General features: G+C 37.2%; 3 protein-coding genes across 6 annotated transcripts in view; 2 read left to right on the forward strand and 1 right to left on the reverse strand.

Annotated features, from left to right (window-relative positions):
• Positions 1-12,236, forward strand: part of LOC145502465 (spatacsin-like) — a 54,602-nt gene extending 42,366 nt beyond the window's left edge. For all 3 annotated transcript variants that reach the window (XM_081481794.1, XM_081481800.1, XM_081481797.1), the window contains 16 exons: positions 272-409; positions 1,574-1,753; positions 2,174-2,362; positions 2,794-2,910; positions 3,873-4,181; positions 4,875-5,012; positions 5,431-5,491; positions 5,998-6,168; positions 6,719-6,861; positions 7,095-7,202; positions 7,764-7,932; positions 8,432-8,464; positions 9,262-9,335; positions 9,611-9,760; positions 10,325-10,482; positions 10,885-12,236. In XM_081481794.1, coding sequence (XP_081337920.1) covers positions 272-409; positions 1,574-1,753; positions 2,174-2,362; positions 2,794-2,910; positions 3,873-4,181; positions 4,875-5,012; positions 5,431-5,491; positions 5,998-6,168; positions 6,719-6,861; positions 7,095-7,202; positions 7,764-7,932; positions 8,432-8,464; positions 9,262-9,335; positions 9,611-9,760; positions 10,325-10,482; positions 10,885-11,065 — 2,319 coding nt within the window. In that variant the 3' untranslated portion in view covers positions 11,066-12,236. The remainder of the gene's footprint in view (positions 1-271; positions 410-1,573; positions 1,754-2,173; positions 2,363-2,793; positions 2,911-3,872; positions 4,182-4,874; positions 5,013-5,430; positions 5,492-5,997; positions 6,169-6,718; positions 6,862-7,094; positions 7,203-7,763; positions 7,933-8,431; positions 8,465-9,261; positions 9,336-9,610; positions 9,761-10,324; positions 10,483-10,884) is intronic.
• A 342-nt stretch (positions 12,237-12,578) lies between these two features.
• LOC145502508 (protein Mis18-alpha-like) lies at positions 12,579-18,509 on the reverse strand. 2 transcript variants are annotated; one of them, XM_081481818.1, is made up of 6 exons: positions 18,280-18,509; positions 16,749-16,815; positions 14,496-14,582; positions 14,174-14,209; positions 13,588-13,684; positions 12,579-13,007 (listed from the first exon to the last, which is right to left on the reverse strand). In XM_081481818.1, the coding sequence occupies exons 1-6, from the start codon at positions 18,443-18,445 to the stop codon at positions 12,819-12,821; spliced, it is 642 nt and encodes a 213-aa protein (XP_081337944.1). In that variant the 5' UTR covers positions 18,446-18,509; the 3' UTR covers positions 12,579-12,818. The 2 variants fall into 2 exon arrangements, with proteins under 2 accessions (XP_081337944.1, XP_081337952.1); XM_081481826.1 differs by lacking the exon at positions 14,174-14,209.
• A 29-nt stretch (positions 18,510-18,538) lies between these two features.
• The window catches only part of LOC145502497 (importin-11-like), a 41,814-nt gene continuing 41,431 nt past the window's right edge, over positions 18,539-18,921 (forward strand). Inside the window, exon 1 of the mRNA XM_081481809.1 lies at positions 18,539-18,783. Coding sequence (XP_081337935.1) covers positions 18,649-18,783 — 135 coding nt within the window. The 5' untranslated portion in view covers positions 18,539-18,648. The remainder of the gene's footprint in view (positions 18,784-18,921) is intronic.

Consider the following 18,921-nt stretch of genomic DNA (forward strand, 5'->3'; position numbering starts at 1 on the left):
TGAAAAGACTCAGGCTTCAGTGAGTTTTGAACCATTGACCCTTGCATCTGCTGGTGCAAATGCTCTTGTACTGAGCAGAAAAACTAGTAAATTAAATGCTTTCTTTATTGGAATAGGGTAAATTAACAGTGTAATGTTTTGTTTCATATTTTGTCTTTTAGTCTTTGCTATATCGAGTCAAACAGCCTGTGACAACAGTTGCTTTTATATAGTGACCCATCTGTAGCTAACTGATTGCAAGATTTGGACTTTTGCACTTTCTGATATCCAGGTTGAAGCAGAATTGGAAAATGCGAAGAACTCCATGCTATGGGAGATAGAGCAAGGACGACTTGCATTCTGGCACAAAGCAGAAAAGTGTTTCAGAGACCATGGTTGCAAACCAGATACTGTTGGCTCATTCTTTGAGGTAACCAGCATGATATAAACAGTTTATGTCAGGCTCTCCAAACTCTCCAAACTTCTGTAGATATGATTTGTTCTTTAAAATCACAAAATTGCAAAAACACAAAAGTGCTACTTAAGATGTTGTTATCAAGATGAGAATGCACGTCTTTGCAATGAAATGAGACCCCAGACTAAGGGACATGCAACTTTGTCATAGGGACAAAATGTACATCAATGCTCTTGGGGAGATCAGTTGATAAATTAACGCTGGCTTAAAAACTGTAATTATTAAATAAACTTCTATGAAGCGGAAATATTTCTCTCATTGATAAAAATCGTATCTTTATTTGAAGAAATATTAATAATTATCTTCACCCCTTTTAGCTAGACATTGCTACTCAATGACATCATTGATGACATCAATGAAATCTATGAGTTATCAATGGGTAACTGATGGTTAATAATTTGATTAATAAGTCATTATTACTGATGATTAACAGCTAACCCATGCATAATCGATGGACCACAGAATTTTTGGTCTTGATAAGTTATTGATTCCATTGATTAGTCATCGATGACACTGATTGGTCGTTGACGATATTGATTAGACATCAATGTATTCTCAAGCAACACAAACCATACCGAGGTATAGTTCATGTAAAATAATACATTCTTAGTGTTAATTCCTCTTATTATCTTCTTAAACCAGTCGCCTAATGATTTATAGCAGGAAAGTATATAATTTAGAAAAATGCTGGAAGATTGTAATAGATGTACAGCATATTACAAAGTGTATATTACAATGAGTAATCAATGTGGATTAAAGGGGTGGTGATTAGTCAATAGCATCAATGAATAATCAATGACAAAAACAAGTAATCAATGGGCCACAAAATTTTTGTTCATCGATAGGTCATGGATGACCAATAAACAATGACTAATCAGTTGATTACTTATTGATTACCTGGTCATCGATTAATTGTTGATGTTAATGATCGTTCATTGGTTACATCTTGTCGTAAATGTTTTTTTCATTCTTCCCCCTCCTTCCTGCAAAGAAATACTGGCAGTGATAAATGCTAATTCGTGGAAATCCAGAACAGAATTCTGCCCCTCTTTCCACCCTAGAAGTTTTACTATGACTAAAATAGCTGGGCATACAACTCAACATCATATTGTTTTACAGAACCAAGCCAGTGACACTGAGCTGTCATTTACTGAGCGTGCTATGCTTCTTGGAATAGCAGTGAAGTGGTTTTCAAATCTGCCCTCTGATCAACAACAAAAGACACAAGAAGATTTACAAGATCTTCACAAGAAGCGATGGCTGTTTAAGATACGAGCAGAAATCGAAAAAGACTTTGTGGTTAGATTATGTGATATTCTTATTGATAACTTAATTAGCATTGACCATTGTCGGTCTGTTTTGTTCGAGCTGAACAGAAATTACAAGTCTGGCTAAAATAAAGCTTGCTAACTTTAGAACCTGTGAAAAATTAAAATCACCATTTCAATAATATAATTTTTTTTACCAAATCTACCCAATGTAAGGGTCTGGGTGATAAATTGGTTGAATTTTGAATTCCAGAGCAGAACACAAAGGAAATACTTTTGAAACTATATTTTGTCAGCATTTCTGTATATTCTTGCTGGTTGTATCAGCTTTGGTGAACTTCCATAAGAACTGAAGGTTTCAACGGGGAAAAAATTGTAAAATGGGTGAAATATGTATTAGAGAGTTGCAATGTTTCAATTTTTCTCCATAATGTTTTTCAATTCCACCCAGGGGAATCTGACCAGATCTGTGAGCCACCTGGAGTTTCTTTCCCATGAAACAGAGATGGAGTTATTAAGTGAAATCAAGCCAGCTAACATAGAAGTAGTTTCTCACAAGACTGTCAATTTAAAAGAACTTGTGCAAGATGATACTGCTGAAGTACAAACAGACTCTGAATGCCTACTGGAAACAGAAAAGGTGACTTAATAGCACTTTTGTTATACATTTCAATGATTTAGCTGCCTTTGTAAAAATGATGCTTACTGTACAGTAAATATATTTTATGTAGTCTGCCACAAATGGCAAAATTAACTTTTTTGCTTGTGTTGAGAAAGTGTGCAGAATGATACTAATTGATCCTTAGTAGAAAAGTAAACTTTACATACCCAGGCAAATTTTACTATTTGTGGCTTAGTTACTCCATAAAAACTAAAGATTTTTTTCTTACCTCAGCACCAGAACAAAAGCTGACATAAATTGTCAGCTGTTGTTCTGATGCTGAGGCAAGATGAAAAATCTTAAATTAAGATTTTAGCTTTTACGGAGTATAGTGCTGTGCTCCTTATTATAGACAAGTCCACATTATAGAGGTCACATTTTAAGAACAGAGATGTTTTTGTTTATTCCAGGAAATTAGAGCTTTGGAGAAGGTGATTGGTGACTTGTTGGAGGGTTGTCATGTCAGTCGGGCACGATGGCTTGCAAGGTTGTTTAATCACAGCTGTTTGGAGTTAGATGTTGTTATGGTATGACATTCTATAATTTACAGTCCAGTCATAATAGTAATGATAATGATGATGATGATGTTGATCATGATAATGATAATGATAACTGTATCAATTGCTGTATTGATTTTTTAATGTTTAAGTGCGAGAAAAGAGAGGTGGTTTTCACTTAGGTATAAAAAGTAGTTTGCATTGACTTTGGTTTTGCATTACTATGCTCAGTGTACTTTATGTATTATTAGCCCTAATTTTAGGCAGCAATGTATAATGTTACACGGACTAATACGTTGTAACTAGTTAACATTTTATGTTTTGTGATTCTTTTATCTAACCTTACATGGTCAAGTGTCATAATAGTGGATTATAATATAATGCTGTGTCTCACAAGGACTGAATTCAAGAATTTGACTGTCTGAAATCGATATTGACCTCAGCCTAGATTTTTCCATCTAAACCGTCATCTAGACTGGTTACATTCTATGGTGAAAAAGTTGCAAACTAAATACAAAAATATTGATTACTATATCCATTCGAGTAAGCACCCAACACTCGTATTATTTTAATTGTAAATAATGTAATTTGCTTTAATTGTAAATCATGTAATTTAACAGAGAAGAGCCACCTTGTGGATCTGTTAAATATACTATTATTATTATTATTATTGTTGTTGTTGTTATTGTTATTATTAATTAGCACCCACCTCGTATAAGCGCCCATCCTAAAGGCAGTAAAAGTTAATAAGCGCCCAGCCTCAAATAAGATTCTCCCATACAGACCTCCTGCTTGGTTAATAAGAACTAAAATATTAAACAATGTGATCTATTTTCCTTTATGATGTCCTGATCTGTTGCTCTCATGGTAATTTGTTGGCAAAATCTGCTTGTACACAAATTGTAACTATTTAATATCTGAGGTTCTGACTCAGCCTAATGATCAATTTTATTGTCCAGAGTAATGATAAAGATTGATTTCACTCCCACCAGTCATGCATACATTTGGCCCAAGGAACACGTTTTGTGGACACACTTGATGATCACGTTCAGATCCTGCTTTCCTACAAGGGACGACAAGAAAGCCTGGATAGCAGCACCAGGCAATTCCAGCGTTCGGGCAGTTTTATTTTCACATCCAGCTTCACTGAAAAGATGGCAGAAGAGCGTCATGACTCAGTGTCCTCTGCAGACTGGGTCAAAGTTGAAGACATCATCACTTCCATGGAAAGTCTGGCATTCCACTGCAAGCAGGGAAAAAGATGCTGTAATTGTATCATCACCTGCTACAGGGTTGCTCAGGTAACATGATTGTCAAACTTTCATTACTGTCAAGTCAGTTTTAAGAGGTTCTTATAATTATATATGAGCACAGATAATTTCTCCCTCCCAGGGAGAGCACAGATAATTTCTTCTTTCTGTGCCACTCTGGGAGGTGCGGTGGCCTCGTGGTGCACTTGACTCTGTAATGAGCGGTCCAGGTTCAAGCCCTGGCCAGGGACATTGTGTTGTGTTCTTGGGCGAGACTCTTTACTCCCATGGTGCCTTTCTCCACCCGGGTGTGGGGGGTAACCCTGCGATGGACTAGCATCCCATTTAGGGGGGAGTAGAAATACTCCTAGTTGCTTCAGGCTGCTGAAACCGGGTCAAGCTCAAGCCTGGTGAGCCACTTGGCTTGTATGCAGACTATACCTACCTTACAGATATCTAGTATACTTTCCCTGTCACGCAGTGTTGCATGACAGAGAGAGGGCCACAAATGGACTAGTATACTGTATGATCAGACTTGTACTGTTTTGTTTTGTTTTTTTGTGGGGGGGGGGGGGGGGAGGGAGTGGTGATTTATTTCAGTGATTTATTTGTTCCCATCACGCCTGGTGTGCCCTCACCAATTGCAGTTAAGTTCATCACTTGTTATGTGTATGTCTACATCTAATTTCTGAGAAGTTTAAAGTGGTTTCTTCTAATTAAAACTGCTTTATTTAATTCTTGCAGACCCTTGGCCAGGAGTATGAGACTATTGTAAATAAGAAGCCTTTAAGCGTTCTTCATTCATTGTTACTCTCTGTATTTGATAACCGCTATAAACTGATGGAGAGTTACATTAAAGCTACACAGCTTGACTCTGTGCAGGTAATAAAAGAGTTTTACAGACTGAGCTGTTTGTAGCTAAATGACTGATGTCTACTGTTACAGCTGGTGAAATACATGGTATCATCAAAACTCATTAGTCCGTCATGATTTTTGGCAACTGCTCATCTCTTAATTGATTTTTCATCATGTCTAAGCCAGTCAATCAGCAAACGACCTTATTCTTAGGCACTTTCAATCTCCTCCTGCTAGTCAGACTAACATTCACTGTTTAACTGCCCAAAACACCACAAAGCCATCACAATAATGCCATAATGGTGTCAAAATCAATCACACTGTTTTTCAGTTGGAGTCCAACAAACAAAACAAGGTGTATTTAGGAAAATGAAAGTGATAGAAAAATGCCTTCTTTGCACATTTGTTGCCATTCTGATGATGTCATCCTTGTATTTTTCTTTAGGTGACACAATTTTTGGCTGACATCATCTTGAATTCTCTTCGTGTTCACAGCACTGGTGAAGGTATAGTTGTTTACATTTTGATGTTGATTGGCATTCATATCAAAGATGGCTTGCTCAACACTGAGTACAGAGCAGCTTTCCATAGTGTAAGTGGTCTTTTGTGTGATTATTCAAAGAAAGGCTATTGAACAGCACTTTCATGTGGTGTTTTCATGCTGTCCAAGGTGGGCCTAACGCGGTTCATTTATGGGTGAAACCAAAGTGCGTGGCAGTTCAAAGGAAAAGTGACTTAAGTTATTAACTTATTAATAAGTAAGAACATTTTGTCCACACAGTGTTAATTGGTAATAACAGCAGCTGCATGGCTGTTTTAGCTATCTCCATGTTATTGTATGGTGTAAATTTGTATTTGTATACAGGGAATAAAACAAAAATTTCAGATGAAAGCTATTGGAATGAGTCCAAACCCTCTTCTGTAACCATTCATATGAAAGCTACTAAACAGTATGGTAACTGTTTATTTTTATCTAGAGATTATCCATTGTAATCCATTGCTCAACCTTCAGATATTTCAGGAAGAGAATACAGCGACTTGACTGTAAATGCGGCACCATCTTGTGAAGACATCAGTCACATGATTCGCTTGTGTCCTGACTATTCCCTGCTTGGTGGCCGTCTCCTGGATACAGCCACATCATTGGCCAATGAGCGTGCTGAAGGAACTACTCTTCCTGGAGGTATTATCACTTGTTTGTGAAATCTTACTCCTTTAGTAAGGTCTCCATGGTTTTGTTTATTATAAGCTAGGACTACTAACTGTACAGTGCCAGGACATTGATGCTAGTTGATGTGAGCATCTCTGGTTCGCAGTATATGAAAACACCTTCATAAGTGGTTCTCAAGGGGGTTATATCTCGCACATATCAGAGAAGGGTAAGGAGTAGGAAAAAAGTCTATGGATAACTGGGAAATTGGTTAACACTATTGTGAGATTTTTCTAAGCATGTTTTTTTTTTTTTTTTTTTTTTTTTTTTTTTTTTTTTTTTTTTCATCTCTGTAGTTTTGTATGTTTCTTATTGCTACAGTAATTGTAAGTGAAAGTTTGACATTAACCCCAAATACAATGCAGTCTTTTATTTCTATTAAGTAACAAAAATTGCGATGGCTGGTTTCTAAATCCTAGATATCACAGTAAAGGAGTTATAGAAATTGCATTTCCAAAAGTTTGGCACATGCTTGGGCACTGGATTAGGCTAAAGCATCTGGTTTTGTTGAACTTTTTAACAGGATTGAACTTAGAAGTGGAGTTGTTAGTCCGTGCTCATGAGTGCCACACATTGGCTTGTAACATGGAGGGCATAGCAGCAGTGCTCCGGAATGGAAGAGTGCTCACAACTGCTTTGGCAGAAACCAGAGATTATATGCTGATGGTAACCTGTTATTCAGTACCTTGAAACATTAAATTCACTGACTTAAACAAATTTGTAAATTTTGCAAGTTTTATACATAGTTTTGTCAAGATGATCATTAGGCTGTGTGCTTGTTTTTTACTCTGCTTGTTTTGGTTTCATGGTTTGGTTGGAAGAAACAGACAAGCAAACAAAACTTTCTTGTGTGCACAATTTCTTTAGATTCATAATTCACAATATTTTTCTCACTACAGGTTCGTCTGCTCACTGGCATAGCTAGGTTCCATGAGATGTCTTACATCTTTGATACTCTCTTTGAACATGAGCATTTTGAGCTGCTTTGTCGAAGGGGAATTGACAAGGTAAATGTAACACTGTTTTACCTTAATAGAAATGTTGCAGCCCAAATACAAAGCCTAAAGAAAATGATTGAAACATCTTGACTGACTTGTTTCAAACTGACATGACTAAAAAGGTTATGGACCTTTTCGGCGATACAGCAGCCATTTTGAATCCTGTTGTTTCAAATAGCTTTTATGGAATGCTTAGGAGGCAAATACATACTAATTTACCCCCTGAGCATCCCACAATAGCTATTGAAATAGCAGAATTCCAAATGGCTGCCGTATCACCAAAAAGGCAGCAAAACAACATTTTGACAACAAAATGTAAGTGAATTTGATGTTAGTGGTCTTGAGTCTGTAAAATCCAATATTGCAATAAATATTTTTAAATAAAAATGACAGAGATAATAATTAATTTTTACATGGCATCTCATGTCCTGTCAGTCCATTTGACTTTTATGTCTCATTACCTTCTTCCAGGAAACAGTTTTCGTTGATTCATTCATTGGCTCTTACTTACTCACTTGCTCACTTGCTGTGTGCTTGCTGGGTTATTGATTTAATTTCTCTTTGGCTCAGGAAAACAAGCTTAAAGTTGCTCTTCTTGAGTACTTACGAAGACAACACCCAGAAGATACAGACAAGTTCTCCATGGTGGCCCATCACTTCAGCATGTACCGAGAGATCGCCCAGACCCTGGAGGAGACAGCTGTGAAACAGCTGGCTAGTCTGGGAGACTGTTTCCCAGGTACTTACTTGGTTTCCTTACTGTAATGCATATAGAAAACATATGGCTGCCTCATTTCTCATGCTGTTGGCTAATTAATAATCAATAAATTATTATCAATTAAACTTTGTCTAGCTGATTCCTGTTTTCATAGCCTTCAGAGTACATTAAGTAGGATTTGAAAATACTTAATACATAAGCCTTGAATGAAATACATGACTTTTTGTGTCATTTCCTATTTTTTCATTCTTTTTTTCAAATAACACTTGTCTGTTGATTGCTCTCACTGAGCAATCTGTTATATATCTGTTTCAATCTTTTCCAGTTTATATTGACCATGCTTACTCATTTTTGGTTACTAGTATTTTTCTTTCTACAGTTTAAAACCATTATTTAGAAAGTGTTATTACAAGTGATGAGTTTTGGTTGTCAAATTCAATTCATTGTATAGGATTCAGTACCTTAGGTAATATTATTTATAATGTAATTTGATTACACGTTGTTGTTTTTTTTAATTCAGAGAAAAAGCAAGGACAGGTAAATGCTGAGAAGGGTAAGTTAAAGGTGCACTGTCATTATTATCACCTTGTGTTTTTGAAAATATTAAAAAAACTAATTTAATTTGCTCTCCCTTAAACAAGTCATTTATTTATAGTGTAATATCTTCATTTTAGTTTTTCTTAACACTTTTCATGTGTGAACCAAGGTTCTCAGTTGTAAGTTTGGTCCCTGTTTGACCAAAAATGCACCCAAATGCCCACAACACTCAGGAATGACCCACAACTTGGTTTTCCTAACACAATGTCAACAAATTTCTAACCAGAAAGGGTGATGAGCTAAAAAAAAAAATGACCATCAGCTAGGGATATCCTTTTGATTTACCACCAAATTCTCAGAAATAATATTAAACAAAACGTATGGCAGTCAATAAGGAGAAATTAAAATATTTTGAAGTGTGGCATAACAGGGTTCATTAAACATCTGAAGAGTGAAATATTTAACAAATTAAAGTAACTGTACTATAAATCATATTTAAAAAGGATATTGCTTTGGTCTCATGGAAAAAAATTGTTTTTATTCATATCAGCTTTATCTATGCAATTTACGCTTTGATTTCTGTGCAATCTCATTCATTAAGTTGTTGCAAAAGACATTCAAATCCTATTTAGCTTTTGTATACATTCTATGGTGACCATGGACATTATGTCTACAATTCAAACAGACTCCAAGTGTTAGTAGCCATGATTATACCACACTGATTGTTGTTTTATATAAACATGGCCATTATGTTGTATGAAATAATTTGATTTAACCTTATAGCCGTTGTTGATGTAAATGTTATTATTTCAGGTGCTGCTGAAGTTTTCTTCAAACTAAACTCCATAATGAAGTCCTTCTGCTATGCTTCAGACAACTATGCAAAGGTGAGAGTGTTTCACCTGACATTTAGTGTGACTTACAATTGAGTAGTTTTGGATTCACTATACCCCCCTCTAGTGGACTTGCTTAGGACTTGGGGGGGGGGTGGGGAAATTTGGAAGGTGTGATGATTTGATAAAATGTATTCCTTGGACGCTAATATATTATAATTGTAAATTCACTCTCGCACTCAATTCAAGATTTCTTGGCAATTCTAATCTTTGGAAAAAAAAGTTGCTTAATGAATGTAATGAAATTTTTTTTCCCCTTTGATTTCTAGGAGAACTGTTGGCGACATTCACAGAATTGCCTCAGAAATGCTAGGCTGGTTCATCTTCAAATCCAGGTTCTTTCATCTGGTGTCACAGTTGTCAACTTGGATGAATATGCTCTGAAGAAATTTCTTGCTCATCATACTCACTTCTTTCAGGTCAGAGTTGCACTTGATCTGTATTGCAATCGGGGTAATCAGGCTTGTTTCAGACCAAGTAAATTCTTTATGAAGACAAATTATTGTGCTCAGTTTGATAATTCAAAAGTGACTTATCAATTCAAGACAGTTGCCCTGCAGAAGCACCTGATGTAGGAAATTGGCACTTATAATTATTAGTAAATATTAATTAATTTATTAATAATTATTTACATAAAAATGAATCAAAGGGCAAAATTGTTCATGACAACTAAAAGAATTAACTAAATGCAAAAATTAATAAGGTCACATCTCCAGATGATTTTTGAGCCACCTGGAGGAAGGAGTGACAATTGCTTAATTGTTGGTCACAGGACAGCATTTAGATTTAGTCATTGCCATGTGACCATAAATCAACCAATGGGAGTGCACATTAGATTCAACTTAATTAAGATTAGATTTACAAGTAACTTAACTAAGACATAACATTGTATTACATGTAAATGCCTATACTGATTTCTTGTTTCTCTGATTCCTAAGCTTGTACTGAAGATTTTAATCTATTACTGTTTTTGTGTCCCTCAGTCTCTTCTGGTTGCTGAAGCATATAAAAAGCGTGACATTTCCATTTGGGTTGACGCAGTTTACCATCAAGTTGTAATGAAGGGAAACTTCAGCTACTTTCAGGATATGCGTTCAGCTCTTCCGCTCTCCAACAGCCTTTTTGTTGATATTGCCAACAAGTGAGTATTGTCAGTGGTACCCTGGATTTCTTAACACATGATCTTTATACTGGTACTGCTTTTTACACAAGTGGAACATGAAATTTCACTGATTTCATCTCAGTCCAAAATAACCAGAACTGTCTGGTTATTAGAAAAAACAAGGGTAGAAGCAGACCTTACATGCGTATTGTGCATTCTGTTTGTCTGATTCCTGGTGACTCCTAGAGGTTTCCATACAGTTTAAGGGTATATTTCACCACACATTCATAGCAATACTGCGTGGAAAAGTGGGAAAGTGTCTTGTTGGGTACTTCAACTAAATCATAAAAAATGCTACATCAAAGGTTATTGCAATGGTTAATTAATGCTTCCAAATAAAACAGTTTTAGTGAGGAACTAATGCTGTGTCCACTTTGCTAGGTACAAGAATGAAAACTCACGCTCATCTCAAGCAGCCACCAACATGAAAAGACTGTTAGGTTTTGTAAGTGATGTGCGCATGCGTTACAAACTGGCCACTGACCTGAACTTCCGTGATCTTGGCACAAGTATTCTCGAGGGCGATGGTGGTGCATTTTTGAGGGATGTTATGGTTCCCTGAGTTTGTGTACAGGAGCTGAAATGAGAAAGAAAGTGCTGCCACAGTGGACAATCACCTCACTGCACCTTTCAATAGCATGCGAACTCTAAAGTTCAAAAATAACTGATTGCATTTTTGGCTGCTGTCAATCATTTTTTTTTACACTGACAACCAACAAACTGTGCAAAACAGAAACATCCAAAAAGGATCAAATTCTACCAATCGCAACCCACAGACATGACCATTTGAACCCATTGAAGCAAACTTCTGTTTTGTGAGAGGTCCCCAAGATGATTGATAGCGACGAAACATGAAACCGATGATTGAGCAGAGTTTGTGTTACTGAAGGTACAGTAATGAAAAGGAAGTAGACTTAAGTTGATCTGATAATCAGAGACAGATGTGGAGAAAACCAAAATACAACAATGGGCCAAAGGCCATTTATGTTAAAATGAAGGATCATCAGTTTACACTGTGTTAACTGATGTCATCTGAGCAATTTTCGTCACCAATCAATGTTTAAAATCTAGAGCTCCTAGAAATTAGCTTAAATTAAATAATGATCAGGGATGGATAAGCTTCATACATTTTTTCAATGTTTTGGTCTGACGGACCCCCCTCCCCTGACCCCAAGAAATTCCAATCCATTCTGTGGGGGAGTATGGACATTTTCTGGAACTGTACAATATTGATTTAACATACTTCTCTCCATGCATATTGGTTTAACATACTTCTCTCCATGCATGTTTATGAATGGCTGTGAACTGTAAGGAATATGTAGCCTCTGAAAGCAGTGATACTTAACTCCTCACAGCAATCCCCCCCTTCTGACAGTTCAGCTAGATAGTGTAGATTTAATGTACAGTTAGCGAAAAAGTGTAGATTTAATGTGCAGTTACAAGACTTAAGAATCATTCAAAAGTTTATGTTTGTTACCCTGGTTCCACAGGTTTTTTCTTTATTATTCCTAAGTCAATTTAATATGAGTAGCAAAGTAGTGAAAATGACTCCCTTTGACCATTCAAAAGGCTTCTTAGTGTCAGCACAAGAGAGAAGCAAGAAAAACTCAGGGACCAGGGTATGTGTGTGAACAATGTACATAGAAAAATAGAAATTTTATATCAAATGTTTCAATTTAAAATTGTTATATTTCAAACAAAAAGGAATGAAAATAAATGGTAACTTTTCCTAATTGTTGCAATGCATTCATAATTTTGTGCAATGACATGTTTTTAACAACCCTTTAGGTGTGAATCTAGTTTTTTTATTTCAGAAGCCAGGTTTGAATAGAAAATAGAAAAATGTATTGTAGAGGTCAGGCATATATCTAAAAGCGATTGGAAATCTTTTTGGGGTAATTGCCTAACCTCCCTCCTTCAAAACTATAGTGGTCTATCCCTACGGGTGAGTGCATTCAACTCTGAATCAAGGCATCCACCACTGGCAGACAGCAACGATGTTAATGAGGAGAAGATTGTCATAAGTTGTTTAACAAATAAACCTCCAAAAACACCAGGCCAGGCAGACAAATATTAAAGACCTTTATTTGTACATTTCTATGATCTCAAGGTCGCAGTTTAGTAATTTATCTTGAAGATATACATGCAAACTTAGAACAGACATATACACATGCCATTCCCGTGTTTGTTTTGTCCATTTTGTCTCACTTGCGATATTTGCAGCATGGAAGCACAGAAACATTTGACCTCTTGGACCTGTGAGGGAAAAGACTCCGCAACTGTACCACGGCTGACTCACCAAGCTGATAGATTGTTTACTTTCTTTTCTTTTTGCTTGGTTTCTCATGAGATTTATCTATTACCGCGACTTGAGAGTCTATGCCACTGTTCACTGCTTTACTAGCAAATAGTTTGCCATTGGTATCTTCGTCATTTGTTCTGATCTCAAGTCCTGCCTCCAGCGTACGCAGTCTCTCTAACAGCATGATTATCACACTTTCAATCTGTTTAATACAAGACAAGCATTGCTATTGTCAGTTACACTGTAAGATGTTTTAGAACCCATTTGTCATCTTGTTTGTAAAGAGCAATCTTTTGGGTACGGCTGGATGAAAATAAAAAGGTGAAACAAGATTTACATATTATAATTGTGCAATAAAAATGATTGCTCTATTCTTCTGTTACGTGGCATTGCAGGCTTAGAACTGCTGAATTTGTGGTCATTTCATGTTTTTAGGAGACCTAGAAAATAGCAAACAAGGAACTGGTTGAGAGTGAAGTGGCCCAGGAGGGAATGGTGCGGGGGTTGGTGCATCTCCCCTAATCTCTTTCTCTCTTCTATCCTCTTTCTTCCCGCCTTCTCTTTGCCCCATCCTTGACTAGGGAGCCTGTTCACAGGCTAAGCCACCCTCGGGGAAATGGATAGTGGCTGCTTAAAAGTGGTTGGCTGCTTAATAGAGGTAAAAAAAAAAAAATAGAAAAGCCCTCATAGGAACTTTGATCACCGGCTGCCTAATAGGGGTGGCCATTTAATAGGTGGCCACTTAATAGGGGTTTGACTGTGTCTAAAGAATTTAGATGTACCTTGTGAATTCCCTGTTGAAGGGTCTTGGCTGTTGGAAGGTCAAGAACTTCCTCTCTAGTTACAGTCTGCATCCCATTCACTGAACCAACCTGATAGCTGAAAGAAGCCAGTTTAGATACAATCATGTAATATTATTATATTTATTTATCAAGACAAACTATTCCAGTCAGAGAATTGCTTCCAACCCTCCTGTATCTTTGATAGTTTGAACTAAGTAATCAGTAACCACAATGATGTACTGCAGTCTTATTACAATATTAGACTGAGAAATTGAAATTTCTTCAACTGATGTAGCCATGCATGAACTCTTGTAATAGCCATACGTGGGGAGGGGGTCCTGGCCATGAACCAACTATAAAGAGAGTGAGTTTTAGGCAAAATCAAGCTGCAGAACCTTAGCATGCCATTACATAAATTTTTGCACCACCTCTGGCCATAATGCACAAAGAAACTGCACACTCGTGTACCCCCAGGCCTGACCAGATTACAAGTTTTTTAACCATTGGCCACTTGTTTATACCAGATTATAGACAAATGAATCTGGTTTGTAAATTTCTACAAGGACCAATGAACAGAGTTAGTCACCTTTTTATGTGTTCAACATCTAAGCAATACATATTCCTAAAATAGGAAAGAGATATGTTATTCACATTATTTAATCCAACTGACTCACTTATTTTCACATGTACATTTTCTAATGTTAATGGCCAAATTATAGACAAAAAAAACAAGACTGTTGTTGGTACTTAAAAACATCTGCTTGGAACAAAAGAGGATTGATCAACATAACCACAAAAGACAATGCTTCAACATCAAATAATTTTTATTTAAAAGGCAGCTAGTTTCAGATTCACATTGTGCCATATATCAAACTACAGTAGTTGTGATCTTATATTCAGAGGCATACCTTAAGTGGTCCAGTTCTCTTGGGGTTGTCCGGTAGATTCGACCAATAGCAGATTTACAGGATTTACATTGTAGAGGCATGAAGGTACTAGAGAATTTAACACTAATAAATGTTAGAACTGATCAGGCACAATGTTTTGGTTTAACCCTTTGAATACCAACTACGCATATATGTGTAATTAATGGTCGTGCTCTTTGTACCACTTGTGATGTCATCAATTTAAATGTCATCAGATATTCTTGATAGGCAGATAGTAGTACTAGACTAGGCCTTTCTGCACGATGGTCAGGTTTAGATATTGACGACATTCCGATGTCGCAAATCAAAAAACAACGTTATCAGTTTTGGTGCAAAAACGGTGGTAAAATGGTCCACTATGCCTATCATTGATCAAGGTCAATTTCTAGGCTTTGCCCGTAATTAACATCCATCTTTTCACAGCAGCCAGAAAGAACATACAATGCAAAAGGTAGCCAGTGTAAAAGGGCTGAGAAAAACAGAAAGGAGAGGGGCAACAAACAAAATTGAGAACGGTTAATGGCAAAAAAAAAAAAAAGAAGAAGAAGTCAAAATTTTGGCTTATGCGTGTGCCCGGAATTGAAATTTTGGTCAATTTTGTACCTAATCCTCAAAAAAATCTCTCCTTGTAGTAAAAAAAAAGCTTTCTTAGCAAAACTTAAGCTTATTTAGCATCATGGCAGCTATAAAACCTGACTAAACGGTTAACAACGGTATTTTTTGGCGAAAGTTTGGTATTCAAAGGGTTAAGGATTGCTGGCTACAGTATCAAAAACTCCAGTACACTGCATATTCAGACAGTTAACATGCTCTTCAGGGTTACACTACTGTCTGCATGAGGTAAATATTTGTAGTCTACTTTGGGCCTAAGATGTACACATTTCGGATCATGTATACTAAAGGTATTCAAAGTCGAGTGTCGTTCGATACCCCTCGATCAACCCTTGATTGACATCTTGACTGACATCTCAATCAACATCCCAATCCACACTCAATCAACATCTCAATTAATACTCGGTTGACACTAGACTGACACTTGATCAGCATCTCAATCAACACTCAATGCCTTTAGTACACATGATCCAATCCAACAAGCCTCTGAATCTTATTTTAATCATTTACAGTACTACAGTGGTATTTTTGTGTGTTCCAAATGTATATTGTTAGCTAGGCAAGCCCTCGAAAGTGAAGATATATCCCTTACACCTCCACTGGCTGCTTACAAGAACCATTCTTATAAGCAGCCACCTCCGGTTACAGACACCTTTTTCGCATCCCAAGAATGTCCACTTACAAGAGCTGTTGCTGTATGTACAATCTGTATAAATATTTACAGCAGTATGTACATGTAAACTTGAAGACAATTTTTATGATCAGATCTAACTCATTACTCAACAGTAGAAGCTCTCTTAACTGCACTCTTGTAAGCAGACAGCTCTACATATGACCACCTTCAAAAATCCCTGTTTGAACTCTCATACAAATTCTGTATTTACTCATTCCTGTAAGCAGACATTCCTGTAAGCAGCCACAGGCACCCTCAGGGCTTACAATTTAGACTTTTCCTTTTTTTAAGCTGATGTATATACCACTGTATACACAATCTTCATAAATATTTACAGCAGTATGTACAGGTAAACTTGACAACAATTTTTATGATCAGATCTACTGTAAGAGGTGAAGAACTATTACTGCAATTTCCCAACTCAGGGTTCATACCCTTTTTCAGAAACAAATTTCCAGGACTTTTCCAGGACTTTTCCAGGACTCAGATTGATTTTTCCAGGACTCTAAAATTCACATTAACCCTTTCACTCCCATTATCTTAATGTTAATTCTCCTTACTATCTGCCATACATTTCATGTTTTTTTACTTGAGTTTAACAGATTTCCAGAACTTTCCAGGACCAGTAGCCCTTTTCCAGGACTTTCCAGTCCTGGAAAATGCCACAATAAAATTCCAGGACTTTCCAGGTTTTCCAGGACCCGTACAAACCCTGCCAACTGATATATTGCAGATTTAAACAGTGAGACTCTCAGATTTGATCAGCCTGGTCTTCAGCAGGGTTGTGAACAAATGAGCCAAAAAATACTATCAAAAAACACCCGAGAGTGTGAATATCAGGGTGCTATCTGAAGGGTGTGTTGTCCTCTCCGCTTCCCATTGTAACTTGTGGCTTACAATTTTTTCATAAGACATCACTGAGAATGAGTCAAACAATAGTGTACACTGACCTGCCAATGTCTGCTCCTTGTGTTGAGGTCTCTAAACATTCTCCTAAACTTACAAATGATGTTACTGCTGCAGATGAAAAAATAGATTTCAAAATAGGTAAAGATATTATTGTCATACACATGTGTTACATATTTAATTAAATAAATTTAGAAACTGGGAGAATGAGATTAGATGATTTATTAACAGGTAAACTCACTTCGTAGACATCCTTCATGTCCTGAAGACCTGACTGCCCCAAATCTCCTCAACCAAACAAACTCCACTACCCAACAAGCTTGTAGCTTAAACTATTGTTGTGTATAAATAAAGGCCATCTACCTATCTACTCCTGTTCTCTGTGCAGATGAAGTTGGAGAAAGATCTGGAGGGAGGAGGGTTACACAATCCCCTTCACTCTGCCCTCTGCCCCTCCCCCCTTCCAATGGCCCCACCCTCACCTTTTGAGCACCTCAATGGATAAGCCACTTCAGTTAAAGTACTAAAAATTTTACACTCCATGGCTTAATTACTCCAGGCTTAATTACAGGGCGCAATCCATTCAACCAAAATTTCCGGAAATTTCGGTTTAAAACTGAATGGATCAGTTCGGTTCAACCAGAAAAGTTTCGAAAAAACTGGCTCACCTTTCGAGGTGGACCACTGTTCTCGGTTGCACCGGTCCGATCGAAATGGACCGTTCCATTTGACCATTCCGACCCATTCTCAATGCTAGTACCTCACTGTTCGGTATTGTCCATGTACAACATGGAGGAAAACACTTATTATGCAGCTTTTAGGGATTGTTAACAGTGGATCCATCGGTGTTACTCGTACTTCCATGTGCAGTTACAACAGCTCTGGAGCTGCTTCGCAAGCCAAGTGTATGTTTTGGCTGTTAACGGCTCTTAAATACGATTTATTTCCGGAGAGAATTTGGAATATTCTTTTCGTCATTCGAAAGTGGTGTTTGAACTCATATGGCAAATATCTGGGAATCTGGAACGGTCCGCTCAAAATAATACTACGCTTGAAACAGCTCACACAGTAATCTCACTGATATCACCGTCGAAATCGTCATCTAGCTCTAGTACGAGCAACAGTGATCAAACTCGTTTTGCGAGTGGAATGGAATGAGACTGTCCGGACGCGTCGCGATCCATTCGACACCAAGAAATTTTCGAACCTCAGCCCGGAAATTTTGGTTGAATGGATTGCGCCCACAGTGTTCATGCAAAGATATAACTTAAGAGGCCTCTACTTGTAGCGAAATGACTCGATTTAGCGCTCTTGTTCCACTTGATCCTCTTGTTCCACCCATGCAAATGGTCGCCCTATTCTAACATAGTCCGCATACTCCACCCAGTGAGTTCACGTGGCGTCATCAAATTCTCAAATTTATCAAAAACTAAAGAGCCCCTAAAGGTTTTATCCTCATCAGTCATAAGAGGTACTAAATTTATATATGTTTACAACTTTCCAGCTCAACAGCGTCCTTCGTTTGGAGAATTTTATAAGCACCCCATCCAACATGATACAAGAAAGTTTACTTACAATTCACGCAAATCACTTCAAGCTCTCGGTCGGAAGAAACCCACGCACAAGAGTCTCCAAAGATGTTATTACAAGCACTGCACTGAAACACAACAGGCAAATTTTCCTCTGTTTTCAACTTATCCACCGCGGTGACATCAGACTCCTCGAGCGAATTTACCGCCATTTTCTTTCGACAGACGAGATCAGCGGTCGGTACGTCATGTAAAACAATAATAAAGCTGATCGTAGCTACTTTCTACTGGTTCTTACATGACAATAATCTCAAAATGAGACTTCGCCAAAGTCTGAAAAAACATGTGGAAAGTATAGTAATTTTCACTAGTCATTCGCTCAAAGAAAAACAGAAAAAAAAAGAAAGTAAACGGCATGAATGAAACTTGGAGAGATGCAGTGTTACTAGCTTTGAGTCATGCGTGCAGCCAAGATCCTTCGTTCATAAAGGAAGCCGAGGGAAAGCTCAAGGCATGGGAGACCGAACCAGGTTTCTACAGCCTTCTCATGGTAAGGTTGCAACTTAAGCTTGCTTAGTAATTTTATATGACAATTAGTGGCGTTTTTTTCTTTTATTACTTTGAAAGACAAGGGTAATCGTTCATATTAAGTTCTGAAAAGCCCAGTTTAGGAGCTTCTAATTGCAAC

The sequence above is a fragment of the Orbicella franksi genome, chromosome 1, assembly GCF_964199315.1.
Source record: "Orbicella franksi chromosome 1, jaOrbFran1.1, whole genome shotgun sequence".
Taxonomy (NCBI): Eukaryota; Metazoa; Cnidaria; class Anthozoa; order Scleractinia; family Merulinidae; genus Orbicella; species Orbicella franksi.

Coding starts and splice junctions, on each gene's coding strand:
- LOC145502508 (XM_081481818.1), bottom strand. CDS start 18,445: ATGGCGGTAAATTCGCTCGAGGAGTCTGATGTCACCGCGGTGGATAAG. Junction 16,816..18,279: donor TGAAGTGATTTGCGTGAATT/GTAAGTAAACTT, acceptor TTTCATCTGCAG/CAGTAACATCATTTGTAAGT. Junction 13,685..14,173: donor GATGTTGAACACATAAAAAG/GTGACTAACTCT, acceptor GGCTTCTTTCAG/CTATCAGGTTGGTTCAGTGA.